The sequence below is a fragment of the Mus caroli genome, unplaced genomic scaffold (assembly GCF_978045245.1).
Source record: "Mus caroli unplaced genomic scaffold, Mus_caroli_1 scaffold_19, whole genome shotgun sequence".
Classification (NCBI taxonomy): Eukaryota; Metazoa; Chordata; class Mammalia; order Rodentia; family Muridae; genus Mus; species Mus caroli.
In genome coordinates this window covers 20,887,501-20,909,449 of record NW_028227274.1, presented here as the reverse complement: position 1 = coordinate 20,909,449, position 21,949 = coordinate 20,887,501, and the positions used below count along the sequence as shown (strand labels likewise).

General features: G+C 40.1%; 1 protein-coding gene across 9 annotated transcripts in view; it reads right to left on the bottom strand.

The window, feature by feature from the left end:
• Dtna (dystrobrevin alpha) overlaps positions 1-21,949 on the bottom strand; it is a 255,229-nt gene that overhangs the window by 57,453 nt on the left and 175,827 nt on the right. For all 9 annotated transcript variants that reach the window (XM_085833641.1, XM_029471847.2, XM_085833644.1 and 6 more), the window contains 6 exons: positions 19,971-20,056; positions 12,909-13,063; positions 10,125-10,230; positions 7,027-7,193; positions 5,103-5,227; positions 25-108 (listed from right to left, as the gene is read on the bottom strand). In XM_085833641.1, coding sequence (XP_085689767.1) covers positions 25-108; positions 5,103-5,227; positions 7,027-7,193; positions 10,125-10,230; positions 12,909-13,063; positions 19,971-20,056 — 723 coding nt within the window. The remainder of the gene's footprint in view (positions 1-24; positions 109-5,102; positions 5,228-7,026; positions 7,194-10,124; positions 10,231-12,908; positions 13,064-19,970; positions 20,057-21,949) is intronic.

The window sequence follows — 21,949 nt, the reverse complement described above, 5'->3', positions numbered from 1 at the left end:
TAGTGACAGGACTGGGAGACTCACCTCCTGGTGATGAAAGGACTTCCTGAGGAGGGAACAGAGTGGGAGAAGAGTGTGTCGTTCATGCTGGTTACAGGTCTCGGAGGCCTGAAAGGAAACACAGTGTGCATAGAAGGTTAAGGCAAAGTTCCAGACGAACACGTCCCACCCTCTGTGGAGGAAAAGGATGAGAGTCAGACTTGTCTGCAGTCCAACATCCTCGGGAAAGGTTCTACATGCCAACTGAGTTGTTCTAATGGTACAAAGTGACAGTTCCTCGAGAACAGAGGTTTAGTTAGCACGAGGAAGATAGTGTGCGGCCGGGGAGTATTTTCCATGACCCTTGAGCCTTAATGGCTATCGATTCATATTTCTGAGCAGACCAAGGATTCTGAAAATTCTGTGTGTTCCTCATGATGATGGCCCTCTTTAATATGCCAATCAAAAAGGACACACGCCAAAATAAAGTCACATCTGGTCTTATTTGTCCTCTGTCTGCATGCAGAGGCAATGGAACAGTGTACCAGGAGTCCCTTTTCTGATCTTTGGCTGATATGGGTTATGGGATATCAACTTATAAACTTCATTATAATAACAGGAGCGAGGAAAAATAGTGACCAGTGTACCTCGGAACTACCCATGGCCCTATACACCACATGCATTGGATCTGTCTTCCTCTGTTTTATCTCCATTTCGTCTTATTATTGTCTTTATCATGTATGTCCCAGATCAGATAAAACCATAGAGCCCAGAAAATCCCTATCTCATCCCCTAGACATTTTTGTGCTTTTAAAGGATAATGTAAGATGTTAAATAATAATTTACAACACAAAAGGTAAAGGATATAATGGGGCGCCATTCATAGAGAGAGGAAATTTCTCTCTCTCTCTCTCTCTCTCTCTCTCTCTCTCTCTCTCTCTTGAGATGGGCTCTTGTGTAGCCCAGGCTAGCCTCAAACTCACTATACTACAGAGAATGACCTTACATTTCTGATTCTCCCACGTTCAGCTCCTGCATGCTGGGATCACATGTGGTGCTGAGAATCCATCTTGGCTTTGTGCATGCTAGGCAAGCACTCTCCTGACAGAGTTGCATTTCAAGCTTCAAGAGGAAATTTTAGTTTTACTATAATTCTACATTTACATGTATATATTCTAAATTGACAGTATAGAATATTTTGGAGATGAGACATTAGTTGCAGTAGTCTAAAGAGTTGATTTGCAGTTAGCTAATGTAAATGCATACATTAACCCAAATTAGTTTTGGATTTTTGCCTTTAACAGCAAAGAGTAGACTTGCTCATCCTGTCTGATGTGATATACTGAAGATTTGAAAATCAGCACTGGCTGTGAAAATTCACTGAAACTCCTTCTTGGTATCTGGAGCCATACTACATTCTAAGAGTTTGTGTGGCACATTGCTTCTTGTATGAAGTCATACATCATATTCAATATGTCACTTACTCTGGATATATCCACCAGGGTTCAGCAAACAATCTCAGAGTTTTGGATTACTCACCTAGGACGCATCTTTGTAACAAGGGAACAACATAAGAGTGCTTTAATGTGAATAACTTAATTTTACAGGAGGGACGATCATTGCATTTAATGTCCTCTATAATTAGGAGGGCTCATTAGATTTAAAACAGCAGTCAGGGTGAATGATGTTCACTGCAGCTTTGCAAAAAGTTAAAATTGGCCCCACATTTCTTGCTTTACTTTGACAAAAGAAAAAAAAAAGAACCTTTCCCATTTTTGTTTTATATCTAGGAGATGGAAGGCAAATGGATTGAGAATGCCTTTCAACTAGCCTGGCCGATTTTCTTTACTGAAACTGGTCACCACAAAACTAAAATTGGAGCTTCTTAGCAAATTGTTTCTGATTAAGGGGTACCAATCAATGCATTGAACTTGGAGCAAAAAATGGAAGATTTGAGAGTAAGTAAAGTTTCTGCCTCCCTCTATCACCTTCCTTAGTACCACATGGGAGATGGTAAAGTGTTAATAAAATGAAACAGCCCCACATGAACAATGGTTCTCAGAGGCAACATGCAAAGATTTTTTTTTCCTGTATGAATCTTAGCAGAGAATTTATAAAAACCTATCATTGACTTTCTCCTCATAGGTACAAAGGTTAAGCTGAAGGCAGGATTAGCGACCAAGTAGCCTTATGTGGTCCACCCATTTTCAGTCTCATAACTACTTACCATTGGGATTGTTAATTTATGTAAGTATGTGTGGGGGTGTTCATCACTTACCAAGTATCACTTTTGGCAGCAAGGAAGTGGAACAGAAGAGATACTGTTAATCACGACAACATTTACAAGTACAGGGTAGTTAAGCACACAGGCTGAAATACCAAAATGCCACTGCCTGCTCATCTCCACTTAAGAGCTAACTCATGACTGACAGTGTCATTTCTCTACACATACATAAAGTCCCCTGGCTCTTGAAGGCAAGAGCATTTCTCTTTCATGTTTCATTTCTATATGCAAGTATGATTGTGCCTGTACTTGAGTTAGCAGTACCACAACCTAATTTGTTGTTCTTTCTTGAGACAGGGTCTCAGTATGTAACCCCGGCTAGCCTGGAACTTGCTACATGGTCCAGGCTGGCCTCGAACTCATAGAGATCTACCAGCCTCTGCCTCCTGTGTGCCACCCCACCTGGCTGTTTAAATGCTCCATTGATTCAGTCTCTTTACTCTAAAGCTTCTTGAGAAATGTTTAGTTAGTTACACAGCCATATCACCCTCATATTTTTTTTGCCATTTTCCATAGCATAGTTGGACCTTTAAATAGCCCTAATGAAAATATTTTCTAATTAATTTGCTATGTATGCCTAAGCATAAGTCACGCGTTTTTGCCTCACTTTATACTTGCAGACCTTATAATGACTTTTCTTTGCTCATGACTGGATACATCTTTTAGGAAAGTAACACCAGGTTTTAACACAAGCATGGCAAGATGTGCCCTGAAGAGGACAGTATTACATTCTAAACACTCGGGCTTGCTAACACAGACATGTTCCACATCACACAAGTACGTGCAATTAGCTTCTCATAAATATTCACTTTCTGTGATTTTTTTCCTAAATAGTAACTTTGAAAATTTGATAGTAATTTATAAATTAATATACTTTTCAAACTAAAAAAATTAATGAATGCTTTATTTTGCATTTTTGCTGTAATTCTCAATTCTTCAACCTCTAGGACACTCAGTGCACTCACAAAAAAGCTAGTAACACTCCTAATCCATACTTGCTGCCTCCTACCTGCCTCTGCCTGTGAGCTTATTATGTGCATTGGTGGTGCACTGGGATATTTATATACTGGCAATTGTATGTAAACACATGTCCAAACACTGAAAAGATGAGGTTTGTACCCCAGTTAATGAAATAATCTTTAAATTTCTTCAGTATGGTCTTTTCCAGAGAATAAAATGTAACAACAAAAATCATCCATGCTCCTTATGTTTTTGTTCTATGGCCATAGTCCTCTTTCTGCTATTTAAAAAGATATTTTATTAATAATTTTTATTTTGTAGGCATGGGTGTTTGCCTACATGTATGTAAGTGTCCACATGTATTCTTGGTGCCCGGGTTAGCCTGAAGTGGTAATTGTGTGTCCCCTGGAGTTGAGTTATCTACGGATAGTTGTGAGCTGCTGGGTATGTACTGGAGCGAAACTTGGTCCTCTTAAGGCAGTCAGTGCTCTTAACTGCTGTGTCACCTCTCCAGCCTTGGAGTTTTCTGTTTTAAGCCACATTCGGAAATAACACATTGAGAGCATTAAGTGTGCAGGGAGGCAATAGTGTCACTATTTATTAAAGTGTTCATTCTCTTACTTTCACTGTATAGTGCTTGATAAAAGACTTGTGATGAAAGAACCTGCTACTAAATGTCATATATTTTATAAAATAATATACAGACACATGTATACACATACACACATATACACACATACACATACATACACACAAATACACACATGAATACACACAAACTCACACATGTACACATACACACATTTACATACATACATATACATACACATATACACTAATACACACAAGCCCACACATATACACATACATGTACACACATATGCACACAGACGTAAATACATACACATACACACTAATATATGTAAACATACATGTAAAGACATACACATATGTACACATACATACACATACATATACACACTAATACACACATGCATATACACATACATATCAATACACATATACGTATATACACAGACACACAGACACAGACACACAGACACAGACACACACACACACACACACACACACACACACACACACACACACACACACACAGAGTCCCGAGTGCTGACTGTACTAGACCCTGGGCTGGGAACGTTTGAGGGGACTCCTGTCACTCACCCTTCTGTGGCAGCACCCTCCTTACTCTGCTCTACTGCAGTAGTGAGTGGAAAGTGAGTCTCAGCAGAATTCACACAGGACACTTGTTTGACCTTGTACTTTATCCTGGGCAACTTGGATGTTGTGCCTCTTTGGTGATGCCAAGGGCAAGCGTAGACTTTAGCTAACAACTCCTGTGTGGTATCACTATAAGCAGTTGTGCCCCTGGGATACTCCCCTGCTGATGTACTTCTGGTTTACTTATAAGAGCATGGTTTGAAAAACAAAGAAGTTAAAAAGTAAGTCAGCCACATTCTACAGAGTGGCTTACATATTGGTTTTGTGGGTGTTTGGCCTATGTCAGCACTATCTTGCTTTTATACTTAGAGATTACGAGAGTGCGTGTTCCCCTGCCTCTGTGTGCACATGTGTGTATGGGATGAAACTAGAAGGGGAGTTATTTGGGGTGAAGGGGACCAGCAAGAAGGGAAAGAGGTATAGAGGAAGGTCAAGGCGGTTGGATATGAACAAACAGTTATGATATAAATGTGAGATTTACAATGAACCTCATTTCTTTATATGCTAACTACAAAAAATGTAAAAGAGTAAATAAAACTTGGTCCCTGACAAAGTATGTGAAATTGTCTTGGTAGGAAGGCTCCAGACATGTGTAAGTGAAGGACATCACATCGTAGTCTGTGCCAGAGATACTTACACGATGTGAGCCAAGTTGAGTGGCTTTTCAGGCTGGTCTGGGAACATGGGGTGCAAAGGTTCACGGCTTGAAGCACAGCTCAGGGACTTGCTTAATGCATTCGTTAGCTTCTTAGCAGGTGATTTCTAGAAAGAGAATAACAACCTTGATTATATACTTTAACAGATAACTTTAAATTGTTTACTAATAGCTGCATATTTATTTGCACATTTCTTGATCCATTTCATTTATTGATAACTCTGTTTTGAGCACCTACCTTCCAACTCAGGATGTTTGTGAGAGGCTGTGACTGCATGCTGGAAAAAGCCACCAGGGTACCCCTCCCTTGCTGCAGAGTCCCTGCAAATGCTATGCTGAGTGGAAGCACTCATTGTGTGGGGAAATGTATTGAGGTTTAGGGGCCCACTAGAACTTTCTGGAATAATCTCAAGGGATAAGAGGAATGAGCTGAGAATCCATTTGAGAGAAGGAAGGCAGGAGGCAACCAAATTGGGTAGATAGATGTTTGTGCATGTCTCCTCAGGAAGTCACACAGCATTTGTGTATGTAAAAATATTTATTGGGCTGGAAAGATGGCTCAGAGGTTAAGAGTACTGACTGCTCTTCCAGAGGTCCTGAGTTTAATTCCCAGCAACCACATGGTGGCTCACAACCATCTGTAATGGGATCTGATGCCCTCTTCTGGTGTGTCTGAAGACAGCTACAGTATACTCATATAAGTGAAATAAATAAATCTTTCTAAAAAAAATTATCAAGTTACTCTTTACACAAAGCCTCTATGTAACTTATACAACTTTGCATTCTTGTGATTGAACCAATTTAAGTACTTCAGTTGTCCTGGAAGATGGGACAGCCAACAGCAGCTAATCCAGGCTCTAAGCAATAACTGTAGGAGACAGCATGGGATGTGAACTTGGCATTTAATTGAGGTAGATGATAAAACGGTGAGCCATACAAACAGTAAGTGACTCCTCAGCAGAGCAAGCCCCATGGGCTACTGTCACATGAGCGCACGCAGGTCACTTTGCCAAGTCAACTACTCACACTATGAAAAGATGGTTTTAAAACTACAAATTCCCCTTGCCACTCCCTAAAAAAAATCTGAAACTGAACAGGTGTGGTTGAGCATAATTGTCATAATCCTGTCTAGTCATGCACTAGAAAAAAATTAGGAATCTTAGAAAAAATGTAGAGTATTTTTAAAAACAATATACATAAAACCAAAGTGAAGTGAAACATAGCAAAATGTGGTCTTTACAGTAAAGTAAGCTGGATGCAGGACTGCCTGCCTCTCTGTTAGGTCAGCTCTGACCTGCCTATTATATCCTGAGAAGAATCAAAGTGTGGTTCTTCCAGTATTTTAAGTCTCAGGAAGTCACGCTAAACTCAGATACAAACAGTAAGAGGCCTCAGGAGGATAAAGAATGGCAGGCAAGGGTGGGGGGGACATTGGAGTAGAAGTTAAGGTTGCCCTCATTGTCTGCCTTTTTTTTGTCAACTTGACACAAGTCAGGGTCATCTGGGAAGAGGGAAGCACAACTGAGAAAATGCCCCATCAGATCATCCTATTGATAAGTCTGCAGGCCTTTCCTTGATTGGTGATTGATGTGGGAGGGTCCAGTCCCCTGTGGAGCATGCCATCCTGGTCCTGGGTGCTATAAAAGAACAGGTTGAGCAGGCCACGAGAGCAAGCCAAACCTTAAGAGCAAGGTTCTTCCATGGCCTCTGCTTCAGTTCCTGCCTCTTGGTTCCTACTGGAGTTCCTGTCCTGACTTCCCTCAATGATGACTGGAGACCTGGGAGTTCTTCCCATGAGTTAGCTTTTGCTTTGGTCAACAGAGACACCTACACCACCCTGAAATTCTTCTCCATCCTGGATAACACTCTCACACCCACCTCCAAACACTGCCTGGCCTTCACTTACCCACGATGTATACTCCTTCATTTGGTGCTGGTTGCTATGAGAACCTCCTGCATGGCCCCTCCAGAAGCAGTCCTGGCAAAGCTGGTAGTTGTGACACTGTTGGCATCGGTATCGAAATCCCATCATGCTCTCACTGTGACAGTAGGAACACTCAACTGGATGGAAGACTAGGGAGGATGTAAATGAGGGGGGAAAAAGAAAACGAGAATTGTGAACTAGACTAAAGAAAACCACAGCTTTTATAGAATTCCATTTTTCAGCTCTGTGCTCTGCTGATTTCAGACCATGATCTATTTTGACTGAGAGAAGCGTTTTGTTTCTTCCTGGGGGTGAAGAGGGGAGTAGGTATAAAATGGGATGAGGAATAAATGTCCTCTGGCAACACACTGTAATGATCTGTTGACCCCTGTTTCTTATGTCAAAAGAATGTAAATTCTCCAAACTGACGAGTCTTTCCCCCATATCATCTCCAGGAGCCCAGCAGAGGTCATGAAGACACAGAAGCCCAGAAGCTCAGTGGATGGATACAGCTAAGTACCCAGTAGGCAGGGTCAGATGTTAATGAAGTAGAAAATGGGAATAAGAAAAAAAAATAAGGACTAGAGAAATGACTCAGTGGTAAAGAGCGTTGACTGTTCTTCTAGAGGTCCCGAGTTCAATTCCCAGCAACCACATGGTCGCTCACAACCATCTGTAATAGGATCCCATGACCTCTTCTGGTGTGTCTGAAGACAGCTACAGTGTTCTTATCTACATAAAGTAAATAAATCTTAAAAAAAAAAAAGAAATGAAATGGGGGAATAGGAAGGCTAGATGAGAAAATTGAGTCCCTTAAAAAATAGAGTAGACTTATTTAATGAGTGCTACTTACTTTATCACACACACACATACACACACACACACACCTGCACACATTTTTGGGGCAGAAGGATAAGACCCCAAAAGAAGAACAAATTATTTGAACATGGTTCTGACTTAGAAGGTTTGAGAGACACTTCACTTGTTATGCTAGGAAGTGTGATGTGCCAAGATGGCCAGGTAAACTCTTTGAAATTTGAAGCTAACATATAACCAAATCCAAATTGTCTTCATGCCATGAGCTAAAGATACTAAAACCGCAGCAGCAGCAACAACAACAACAACAACAACTTCTTTTTTTTTTTTTTTTTTTTTTTGTTTGTTTTTTTTTGAGACAGGGTTTCTCTGTGTAGCCCTGGCTGTCCTGGCACTCACTTTGTAGACCAGGCTGGCCTCGAACTCAGAAATCCGCCTGCCTCTGCCTCCCGAGTGCTGGGATTAAAGGCGTGCGCCACCACGCCCGGCTTTTTTAATATTTTTATTACATATTTTCCTCAATTACATTTCCAATACTATCCCAAAAGTCCCCCATAGCGCCCCCACTTCCCTACCCACCCATTCCCATTCTTTTGGCCCTGGCATTCCCCTATATTGGGGCATATAAAGTTTGCAAGTCCAATGGGCCTCTCTTTCCATTGATGGCCGACTAGGCCATCTTTCGATACATATGCAGCTAGAGACAAGAGCTCCAGGGTTCTGGTTAGTACATCATGTTGTTCCAACAATAGGGTTGCAGATCCCTTTAGCTCCTTGGGTACTTTCTCTAGCTTCTCCATTGGGAGCCCTGTGATACATCCAATAGCTGACTGTGAACATCCACTCCTGTGTTTGCTAGGCCCCGGCATCGTCTCACAAGAGACAGCTATATTTGGGTCCTAACAACAACTTCTTGTGCTGTTGTTATCTCACTAACTGGGCAAGAAAAGTAATACATATGGGAATAAATGATGGTAAAAAGTAAAATGGGAGAAAAGAACATAATGTGTTCTTGAGTGGGCTGCTGTTTATGGACACCCAAAACCCTCTTCTGGCTGCTGGGAAAGCTGGGGGTACGAGGTAAGTCTGGATAACCACACTGGGCAGGCGCCTAAGAAACAGATCTTCTGTAACAGGAAGCACTGAGTCAGAGCTGAAATCACAGCCTTCTGATTGACACATGACTCCTGTACAGTGTTCTGATTGGCACATGACTCCTTCACAGACTGCTGATTAGCACACGGCTCCTTCACAGCCTTCTCATTGGTACATGGCTCCTTCACAGTGTTCTGATTGGTACACGGCTCCTTCTGGAATGCCCACCAGAACTCTGAACCAATCCATCCTGCCTCACAGCAGGTACTTACTGGCTCCTGGCTCCTGCATGTATGTGATTCTTAGTCATTGCAAAGGAATTAGGAAATTTATTCTCTATATTTTGTTCAAAACAAATTTGGAAAAATTGAGAGACAATAGAGTCAGATGTTAAAAATTCCAAGTGAGAATTTAAAATGAATCAGTTTTTATCCCCAACGTATATTAAAGCAACACACAGACATGGGATACACTATTTTCTATTCAAACTGGAGAAATTTTACAGTTTGACAATAAAACTACAAACATTAAATAGAGGCTCTAGTCTGTTCGGTGTGTAGATTTCTTTAAACCATGTCCTAGATTGCATTTTATATTTAAATCTAGTTATGTCAATGGTAAACATCATTGGAGACCTTTGCTATATTTGAAAAGAAACATGCAGTGAAATTTACATTACTCTTGTCATTAACATAGATTTACTCAAGAGATACAACACTGAACAGTGCCTTCAAGTGAGCCAGTTGCTATCATTTATTGCTTACACCTATTTCTGGGTGATTGCTTTGGGGGAAAACATGGTTCATGTCATAGATATTAACATGGGACATTCTCTAAAACAAGTCCTGAAAGTGTCCTGTATGTGGGATTTTTCTATTGAATACAAGAAGCTTATAATTGAAGTTACAATTTATTTATCATCACCACCACCATCATCATCATCACCACCATCATCATCACCACCACCACCATCACCGTCACCATCATTTTTTTTTAGCATTCCTCATTCTAATTTTGTAGCATATAAGGTTTGATGGGTCAGGAGGTAGTTTTGTTAAATGATCCACTAAACAACCTTCCCTAAAACTCTCATGGACTTCATAACTGTAGGTTTTATGGTTGAATTTGAGCAATTTAAACGGTGGTTTGGCTCAGCAGTAACTACTCACCATTTTCTACATTTGCCAGTCGGTGCAGAAGAGGCAGCCATACCAGGCACTGTGGAGGAGGGTCTGACATGAGCGTGTCCAAGAAGCCATTTAAGGTGACCTTTTTCTGCACCAGAAAAAGAAAAACCACAAAAGGATAGGTCAGAGAAGGATCCGAACTCACATGCTGTCATTTGATAACAAAGAAACAAGTCGTTCAGTTAACTCCTCATGTAGGGAGAAGCAGACTGTGCCCAAGGGTGTTGCTTAGAACTGAAACATCTAAACATAGTTTAGAACTGGAAACATCAATGCTCCCTGTGCCAAAATTACAGGAGACCAGGTCATCTCCACTGGACCTGAGAGGGTAGCCAATCAGAAGAGTCTCAGTCATCTCTGAGTCAGCCAATCAGTTGCTCTCAGAAATAAGGGGAAGTGCGAAAACCCGGAAGCCGGAAGAGCTAAAATTTCCACAGGCTCTAACTCTGCGGTGCCTCCTACCATGGCCTGTGTAGTTCCCTGAGGGTTCGGCTGCTTTTGTGAATGATTTCCCTGCAGCGTTTCCTCAGTTGCTTAGACACTGAATATTTAGTGGTTAATATGATTGGCTCTGTTGAAATTCAGGAACAGCAGAAATAGTGTGGTTAAATGTTGAAATTATTTTATTTGAAACTTTGAACCAGCATACCAAAGTGGGCAGAACCTTAATAGTTTAGAACAAGTCCCAAAGAGATATAGTGTTTTTAAGGGCCATATCTTAGGGTAAACCTTATGATAAACCTCACTAATAACTGATTCTGGACATATTGATTTTCTTATTAATAGGGATTTATAGGTTTAGTCTTTCCTCATAACCTTAACTAGTTTAAGATTTCTATTGAGTTTATATGTATGTTGCTGTTAATATATATATATATATATATATATATATATATATATATCATAAAGTATTAGTAAGGAGATAGTATTTTCATAAGATATCAAAATTTATATGTTTAGAAAAAAAATTCCTTCAAAGCTATTACTCTACATTGTATGGACTTTTCCCCAATAAAATATTTCAAATATATTTGTAACCAGCCCTATTTATTTATTTATTTATTTATTTATTTATTTATTTATATTATGTGTATGGGTGCATGAGGGCTTTGTTTGCATTTTATGTCTGTGTACCACATGGGGGCCCATGAAGACCAGGAGTGAGATCCCCTGGGACAAGTGTTATAGAGAGTTGGGAACCTTCGAATAGGTGCTTGGAATCGAACACAGGTCCTTTGTCAGAGCAGCCAATGCTTTTAACCCCTGAACCATCTCTCCGGTATACCACCTCCCTGACCCCCAAGTCTTAGCCTTTTAAAATGTGGTTATAAAGACATTAAAGCAAAAATAAAGTAGACTTGTATTTACATGTGTCTCTTTTTAAAATTTCAGATAATTGTATTTATCTACTTTGGTTAAACAATCATATTGCCTAGTTTACAATCATTCCTAATATTTCCAAGATGTTGCTACAATTGGAATGTGTTTAAATTTCTTATCATCAAGAATAAATAAATAATAATGTCATGGGACAATCTTTAGGATATTTTGGAAGAAGTTTTTAGCATAGGAATATCATATTTAATTGTTTTTGAACATATAAGTCTTTTTAAGTTTGAAGGCAAGGTATAGAAAGACATATACTACATGTTTTCACATGTAGAAGCTAAAAAAATACTCATTTCTGGGAGTAAACAGTAATTCCCTAGAGACCGGGAAGAGGAAGAGGAAGAGGAGGAAAAGGGATGGAGAGACAATGGACAATGGGTACCAAAATACAGCTAGGAGATAAGCCAAGACAAGTGACACCACTGCCAAGAGAATGTACTGGCTCAGGGCAGGGGAGCAGGGATGCACAGGAGCACCTGAGCCCTCCTAAGGTTGGGGCTGGGATTGGGAAGCCTTCATACTTTCCTAGTCTGGATGGCACAGGAGCTGGGTTAGCATCTAGTTCAGTCAGTTACATCTATACTCATAAAGAGGATAGCTACATTTCTACAGATACATGATAGGAGGGACACCTGATGCACTTTCAACTTTGCCAGTGGCCCAGGAAATGTAGACTGATGATGTCACTGGCTGGATGAGCAGTGTGGTTTTCCACTTTGTTTAATGTTTGAATTGCATGAACCATTTGGAAGGTCACACTTAATTAGTTTAAACTTTACACAATTGTAAATGGATGTTACGTGCATGGATTTAGAAACTACCACTGATTGTATTGGGGGAATGAACATATAGTCTTTCCATAGAGATCTAAGATGTTGATGCTGTAAACTACTTCTTCCCTAGCAACAAAGTCTAAAGCATCACTATGTCCCATTGTGAAATATTTAGGCAGCAGTGTTCATCATGTATTGGACCACACAGACAGTAATGAGGCATGTGAGGGGACTCCTTTCCTTGGATGGACATTGGCTAACCTTAGTGTGGGGCCTGGCATACCTTATTTGGAGGCTGAGTGACAATTTAGTCCTTATGATAATATAGACATATCAATGACAAAGATATCAAGGGTATATGTTGCTGCAAAGACTAAATTATACAGTAGAAATAATAAGCCTGAAATCTGGCTCTTGGCCAGTGAGTCCTCTGTGTTATTACTGTTTAGGTATTTTTTCAGTTGCTGGATCACAGGCCACTCATCAAAGGCTGGAAAGGCATACCCTAGGCTGCTGCCATGAAGAAGAATTTGGGCTTCTGAGCCTGGAAGTCACACACAGAAAGAGAATAACAGTGGTTGAAAGGTTTTCTTTAGACAGTTACCTGTTGGGAGAAACAGGATCTGGCTGACTGTTCTGTGTAACCAAATGAAGGACCTTCAAAAACTGCTGTGGGTAGTTTGAGAACTTCCCGAAGGAATTGGTCATATCTTCCATATACCATCACTCCACTGGAGTCAGAGATCATTGAGAAAATATCTGGTGGAAAGAAAGGCTGAAGATGTTTACCATATATATTCTAAGGTTTTTATCTCAGGATCTCTGTTACAAAGAATAAAGAAGTATATTATTTATGGAAACATAACATGAAAGCTAATTTTTTTTCTGTGGAAATGGTCTCAGCATGATATCCAGTGTTTTATTCTTGTTTCAAAACAGGATCTTGCTATATGTGTGGTACCTGTTTGAAGGTGATTTGTAATTTGGGTAATGCTAACATATTTTCATAAGACAGAGAACATCATATGTTTTCTTGAGGTTAGTTATAAGCTTACATAGGTAAGTTTTGTAGATGTAATGGATACTGCTGCAGTTGGAATGTGAAGTGTTCCCCCATAGGCTCACAGGTTTGAAACCTGGTCCACATCTACCATCAGGGGGTGCTGTTTGGGAAAGTTGTGGAACCCTCAGCAAGTGAGGCCTTGCTTGATGAAGTTGGTCAGTGTGGGCAGACTTAAGGGTTGCCTGGCTTCACTTCCTATTCTTTCTTTTCCACTGGACTGCAGATGTGATGTACCAGGCTCCTGTTCTGTTCCTGCCAACATGCATTCTCCACCATGACAGCTGAACCCCTTAGGAACTATGAATGAAAATAAACTCTTTCTGCCTTAAGTTGTATCTGTCAGGACATTTTATCATGGCAACCAGAAGGGAAGACAAAAATGTCGGCCTCTTAGGAAACAATGAAATCATCACTATAGAATTGGGGGAGGTACACATATCATTTATATGATTAAAAACTTAACCATTACCAAAATTTTGGGGGTTGACTCAATATACTTGAAAATTAATAGTACAATAGAAAAATGCCAACACTTGGGTAAGTTCCCACAGAGGCAGAAAATCTTTGGAAATCACACTGTCTGACAGGGTGGGAGGCCTGAGACTTATCTCTGTGTGGTAGAGAAAAGCCTGCCTGATCTATGAGGTAAGATTGGGATTTCAGATGATTTCCCAGAGTGCTGCTGGCTTCACTGAGCCTGAAAGCTCCGTCTTGCCATGGTGTGAGCTTAATGAACACTTAACAACTCAATTCCCAAGGTGCCTCATAATTCCCCGGGAATTACCAGAATGGGAGGATTTGCCATTAGTTTGTCTAATGTTAAGTAGATGCCACTCAGCCAGTGAAGCTGCAGGACAAAGTTTAGTAAGTTCAATGTGCTACCTCTGTTCATATTGAGTTCCATTTCTCAAGGTCAAAATGTAACCTGAGGACACCCCACTTATATTCTAATTACACATTATACATATTTCAAGCTTTTACTGGATTGTGTTTTAAGGATGTGACCTGACTCTTCATTTTAAATCCTCCAGATAAAATGATGCTTCACAATTGATATTAATAGTGATATTGTAGAAATTCTGAGGTTAACATCCAAAATATATAAGCAACTCAAATAACTAAATAGTAAGAAAACAACCTGACTGAAAATAGGCAGAGAAGCCAAGTAGACATTCCCTGAAGGAGGGCATACAATTGGTTAGAAGTCTGCAGAAATGCTAATGAGTGTAAATGGAAGCCACAGTTAGGTAGATTCTCCAGCAAGAATGACAAAAAGTACAAGGAGAACAACCGTGAGAGAGGACTTAAGGGGAATAGTTGTAAGCAGTTGTGGAAACAAAAATTGCAGCCACTGTGGAAGTAAGTAACACAGTTTGAAAAATAAAATAAAATCACTACATGGTTCAGCAATTCTATTACTGGGGTGGAGCAGAGACTGAGGGAATGGCCAACCAATAACTAGCTCAATTTGACACTCATCCCATAGACAAGCACCAATCCCTGACACTCTGTTATGCTTGCAGACAGGAGTCTTGCATGGCTGTCCTTTGAGAGGTTCCACCCATCAAATGACTCCCACGAGTGCAGACACCCACAGTGAAACAGTGAATTGAGCTTGGGGACTCTTATGGAAGACTGGGAGAAAGGAATACAGTCCCTAAGGGGATAGTAACCCCTCAGGAATACCAATAAACTAGTTTTATTTAGATATAACTTTAGTTGCATATCCAATATATATCTAAATGAAACTAGTTTGTTGATGAAATATCTCTGCTTTCATGTTTACGGTAACATCTCTACAACAGTGAAGATGTATAATCGCCCAAGTTGATTGAATGAACGGATGAATAAGCCACCCCTTGCTCTCACTGCTACGGACAGGATCCTGTCCTGTTCTGCTGTCCTCAATGTAGCAGACTGCTCTTCCTGAACAAATCCAGGGGTACTCACAGTGACATCCCACACACTTGACACTAAGGTGAACTTTATTTGTATCGAGGAAGGCTGTCTAAGTGAGAGCCAAAGGAAGTATGGACCACAGAGATTATCAGGAAGTGGCTTACTTGGGTTGTCAAAATAGTATTAAGGAACTCTGAAATTGATATGAAAATAATTCATGATTGTACTTTAGTTTTTGGCTTTAGATGATAAGCTTATTATATATATGTGTGTGTGTGTGTGTGTGTGTGTGTGTGTGTGTGTGTGTGTAATAAAATATTATTCCAAGGATTCAATCAGTTAATAGATATAAAGCATTCAGAATAACACTTCACATGTGGGACACAGTATATACATTTATATTTTCATGATTAATTGATTAATTGCATACTGTATACTTTCTGTTCCTGGCATTATTCACTCATATGAAATCCCCTGTGGGAGTTTGTCTTGTGGCTCCAAATCATATTCTAAGCCCCTTTGTGTTTCTTACAGCACCAGGACATGACTTTACCTTCATTGGTTCATTTAGTGGCAATCAACCTGGCACACACTAATTGTGTAACATTGCCCTAATCAGTAATACACCAGGATGTGGTTCCTGCCCTCTGGGAGACTTGGTGGACTGAGAAAAGCCAGAAGGATGCCACATAGAACAGCACAGATTGTAACACTATGGTGTGAATATGGGAAGAGCAGGGTGGATGCAGAGGGAGAAGCTCGTCAAGGCGAAGTGTAAAGGCCACTGGGCAGTCAGCACAGAGGAGGGAATCGGGAGCTTGAGGGAACAGGGTCAGGGCAAAGGGCAGTCAGTGCAAGCCCAATGTTCTCAAGGATCTTCGAGGAGCCTGGGAGTGGGGTCAGGGTACCAGGGCATAGCAGATGGTGACACCAGATATAAAAAAGTCTTCAGACTTCTGCTATGTGATTCAGATTGTGTCTGGATGATGTCAAGGGACATAATGAAGGATTTAAAGGGAGCCTGGAGGCAGTGTGTGAAGGCAGCTCAACACAATCAGAGAGAGAAATTTGACTAATGCAAGATGTTTGCTATAGTGTGGGCCTTCTGAACTAAGCAAACAAGCAAGCAAGCAAACAAACAAGCCCCCTAAACCCAATAAGAACAAACAAAACACTTAGAGACTATAGACAAAATATGACATCCCAGGCTTATGGCCTTGGACTTAGAATTTCTTTAAGATCTGTATATTTTTGTTGGAGAGTTGGCTGAGTTGGTACAGTGTTTGGCTTTTAATCATGAGACCTTAATTTGTGCCATAGAATTATGTACACATGCTGGGAGTAGTGGAACATGCTTATAATTTTAGCACTAGGAAGGCAGAAGTGCAAGGACCCTCAGAACTCACTCACCAGCCAGTCTAGTTTAATTAGTGAGCTCCAAGCTAACGAGAAATTCTGTCTCAAACAAGATAGAAAAAAATTCCTTCATAAGGTTGTATTCTGGTTTCCATCATACGTGCACCTAAGTACACTTGCACACATAGATGGGTGTATGTGTACATGCACATGTGCTTGTATGAAGGTACACTGGACATATTTAAGAAGAACCAACTAATAGGACTGTTCAAGAGACAAACAACTGTTCCAACCCATTAAAGCAGTTAATTAGAAGCTGAGAAGGATTAAACAGGAAAGGAGGGTACTAGGTCACTTTATGTTTAAGGAGGTCTGCCATACCCTCACAGAAAGCGCCCTTTTCTCCATAGGCTGCACCAATAGTCCCACTAGGAGCAGCATGGTGAACACCGTGCATTTGGTTGCTGGTGTCCCTAAGTAGCAGAGAGTATGATTTGAAATGGAGTTAGTGCCCCCTTTATTGCATTGATAATCATTTAATAAAAATTGCTTTATTGTTCTGTTATTTTTCCTCTTTGCTTTTAAAAATTCAGCCAATTATTCTTGCTCTGTTCTCACCACTAAACAGGGACAAGTTGGAACAAACTAAATATCTTTTCTCCTCATGCACAAAAATAGAAATATTGATAAACTAGCATGGCTGTGATATTGGCTTAAATACATTAGACAATTTTATAGAAGTGAAAACAAAACTCCAAATCTGGAAAAACTTTCTATACTTCCTTTTACTTTTTCTTTCTTTCTTTCTTTTTTCTTTTTTTGGTTTTTCGAGACAGGGTTTCTCTGTGTAGCCCTGGCTGTCCTAGAACTCACTGTGTAGGCCAGGCTAGCCTCGAACTCAGAAATCTGCCTGCCTCTGCCTCCTGAGTGCTGGGATTAAAGGTGTGCGCCACCATCGCCCGGCCCTTTTACTTTTTCTTATCACAAAAGTAGCACAAGAAATCATGATTTGTCTGCTTTACCACTAAGTCAAGAGCCAGCAAAGAAAAACTTCATTAAAAATCCCTCAATACCATTTACCAAGAGATAGTCATGACTGTATGTGACTGCATTGCCTCATTCAGTCAATAACTATTATTCAAACTAGAAATATTGATGAGGAAGGATATTCACTTTGTACTAATATTTTGCAGGGATTTTTCAAATCAAATTGCTTCCAACTGTAGTCAAAATCAAACTGCCTTCAACATAATTACTTGGAAGCCATTCAAACTCTCTTCCTGGGATTATCAATCTAAGAGAGACTCTTCAGCCGGAGAACTAGGGACGTAAGATGGTAATTGAGATCCAATGCTGTTGAGATAGGAATGCGATGACTGGTGGTCACACCATGCACTTTTCATTAAAATTTGTGACACGAGAAGCTTGGGTCTCCAAAGGCATTTCTGCTGTGGAAGCATCCTTCTCTGTATTGAAGAAGACTGACTGTGCCAGTAGCGTGCAGCCTGCTTTGCTCACCCGGCTTTTGGGAGGACGATGGCCAGGTGAGGAGAAAGCTCTGTAGCTGTTACACTGCTTTCTCTGATCTCAGGGGTTGCAGGAGAAGGAGTTAGTGAACCAAAACAAACAAACAAAAATGAAAACCAACCAAACAAACAAACAAAAACCCAAACAAACAAACAACTTAAAGTGGCTTGAGCTTTTAAACTGTATTCATGTTGTTAATTGCTTGCCTAGCAACCAGGGATTTGACGCATATTTCAAAAATGAGCGTGCATGTATGTGTATTATGTATGATAATGTTCTTACATGTGTGTAGAGATCAGAGGACAATTCCTAGGAGCTGATTCTCTTTCTCCACTTTGTGCAATCCCAGGACTATCCTTAAGTCTTCAGGCCTGTGTGCGACTGCCACTGCTATCTTGCTAGCCTTCCTTTCAACTCTGATCCTGCTTAAAAGGAATAAGTGACTCTTCCCAGCCCAGGATGTGAAAACGAATATGTTTGCCATATTTTTTTGTGTACCAGTAGATGCTTTAGCAACTGGCCTGGGATGGGCTATGAAACTGGCCAGGCCAGAGAGTTGCCAAGATGGCTGTCCCCAAAAGATGACAACATCTGAATCCCAGGAGAGCTGAGCAGAAGAGCCTGGGTCTTCCAGGACATGGGTTTGCTTGCCTTACAAAAGGCTCAGAGGGTCCTGACATTTAGAAAACTGCCTTTCATCAATTTGGCTCAAACTTACTCTAATATAGGACTCTTACACACATTTGTCCGTGCATACGATATTGAATAAACATTAGAAGATACTTTTGAATATTTTAGTTCTTGAAACGTTTCTCTGATGTCCTCAGCATAAATGGCCAATTGTGACCTGATGGCAGTAGTCAGGTTCTGCTGGGTTTTTACGTCTGGCTCAGTTCTTTCTGTTAAAATTTCTTCTCTTAGCCTAACCTTGAAGAAAATGCCCCCTAGATAATTCTGAAGCCATTTAACGAGCAAAGAGAAAGCCACTGGCAACTTCTGATTTATTATTTACCAGTCAAACAAAGGAGATTTTCAATTTCTCTATCTCCTTGGATAACTAACGAGAAGCTAACGGGGGTCCAGGATCTGAGCGGGCTTCTCTGACTTCTGGATGCACTGGTCATTTCATAAAAGAAAATTATGGAAGTGAAGGAAGTTGATGTCACCTCAGCTTTGTCATCTTTTCCCTAATCTGGTTATCCAGGGAGAAAGCATTCCTGCAGTACGTCAGGCTAGCTTCCGAAGGAGCAAAGGCTTTCCCTTCTTTTACCTTTTCCTTTTTGACTATCTGGAATCTAACAGGAAGAAAGGGAGGAAGGTACTCCACAGCTAACAGAGCTGGGAGGCAGCCTCCGGGCTTAATAAAATCTCACAGAGCTACAAAATGAAACTAGGGAACAAAGAAATAAAATCATGTCCATAGTGCAACTTAGCATCAAAGGTGTGCCTGGGCTCACAACATGGATAGTTGGTGCCCCTAGTCACACCCTTTCTAACACAGCATTCCATGCCAAACTCATCATATTTAGGGTAAACGACTAGGTGAAGTCCCAATACCAACATTATTTTAAATCAGTGGAAACGGAATACTTCAATATCAGAAAGATTCTAGTTGGAGGTACTCAGGAAGTTATAAATAATGATAATTCATTAACATTTATATAATGTGGAAATAGTTTTACTATAAAATTTAAAGGCCAAAGAAGACTCCATTTGAAACAGCTCTCACAGAATGAGGGGAGACAGAAGAAGACAGGGACATGGCAAGGGTGAGAGAGGATGTGAGGCACATGTGCAGAATGGGGGCAGGGGATAACTTACATCTTAACTTGTCCATGATCTTTCCTCCGCACAATGTAGCCAAAGCCATTTTGACAGCAAATACTGAGATTTTACCATGGCCTTCCCTGTTTCATGATAACAGAAAAAAAAAATGATGTTATTTAGGATACTCCTAATAAATAATGTTGACATTTTCTGCTCTGTAGAAATTGTAAGATACACGGCTGCATGCATTATGCAGACACACTTTAGAAAAGGTTGTGAATATAATTCACCATGCATTGCTGATAAACTGTCTATGTGGCACTTTGCTTTTCAAGAGACATCGGGATCTTCTAGTTTATTTGTTGTACATGTCACTGGCTCAAAATACTGGTTGGTAGCCAGAGAAAGACACCCTAGGTAGTGATGGCTTCACATAACAGAGTCTGCCTTTTGTCTTTGGGTTTCGTGAAATAATTTTATGCATGATTCCAGTCTCTATAATTTATTCAAACAGACTTCAGAAGCTTCATATTTTATTTCCTAAGAGAATTTTTTAAAACTTAAGTTAGGTTAACTCTGTGGACTTTTTTCAAGTTCAACTTTTGTTTATTAATTTGATATTTTATTTTATTATTGAAAATAGATTCTTCTCTCATACAACACATCCCAACCACAGTTTCCCCTCCCTCCACTCTTCCCAGCCCCCTTTCCAGATCCACTCCCCCTTCATTTCCCTGCAGAAAAGAGCAGGACCTCCCCCCCCCCCCCAAGAGACAACCTTTGAGAACACATCCTTTTCAACTACTATCATTTTCTAAACACAAACCAATTGTTTGAGTGTGATATATTTGCTTTATAAAGACAGCTAGTATTTTAAGAGGTCAAACCACAGGAGCTGGGGCTGGAGCGATGGCTTTGTGAAGTACGTGCCATGAGTGTATGAGGACCTAAGTTTGGATCCCCAACACCTACATCAAAGCTGGGAATGGTGGCATATATTTGTAATGGCGCCACCAAAGAAGCAGAGCCAGACAGATCTAAATCAATGAGCTCTAAGATCTAGTGAGAGAACTTGTCTCAAGAAATAGATCAATATTTCTTAGAAACACATATACAGACTTTCTCAATAAAATACTTGGAAGCATAATTCAAAAACTCATCAAAAAGATTATCTACTATGATCAAGTAGACTTCATCCTAGAGATGCAGCAATGATTCAACATACATAAATAGATAGATGTGATCCACCACATATACAAACTGGAAGATGAAAATCATCTCATCTTATTAGGTGCAGAAAGGCCTTTCACAAAATCCAGCACCTCTTTGTGGTAAATTTCCTGGAGAGATTAGGAGAACAAGGTTCATACTTGAGCATTACAAAGGCAATAAAGAGTGAGGCCACAGACAATATCAACCTAAACAGAGAGACACTGAAAACATTTCCATTAAGATCTGAAACAAGATAGAGGTGTCCACTTGCTCCATTCCTATTTAATATATTACTTGAAGTCTTAGCTCGGGCAATAGGAAATTTGAAAAGGACCAAGAGGATGAAAATAGGAAAGAAAGGAGAACAATATCCTCATTTGCAGATGATATGGGTTTTACATTTAAGACCCTAGAAAGTCCAGCAGGAAACTTCTATAGCTGATAAACACTTTCAGCAAAGTAGTAGTATTTAAAATTAATACACAAAATCAGTAGCCTTCTTATATACAAATGGCAAACACTAAGAAAGGAATCATGGAAACAGTACCTTTCACAATCACTTCAAAAATATCTTGGGATAACTCTAATCAAGGGTGTGATAGACTAAAGCATAATAAAAACTTTAGGATACTAAAGAAAGAAATTGAAGAAGATTCCAGGAGATGGAAAGATCTCCCATTTTCATGGACTAGGAGGATTCATATTGGGAAAATGGCCATCCCATCCAAAGCAATCTATAGACTCAATAAAATCCCCATCAAAATTCCAACAAAATTCTTCACAATTGAAGAGAAACCTTCAACTTCATATGGAAACTCATA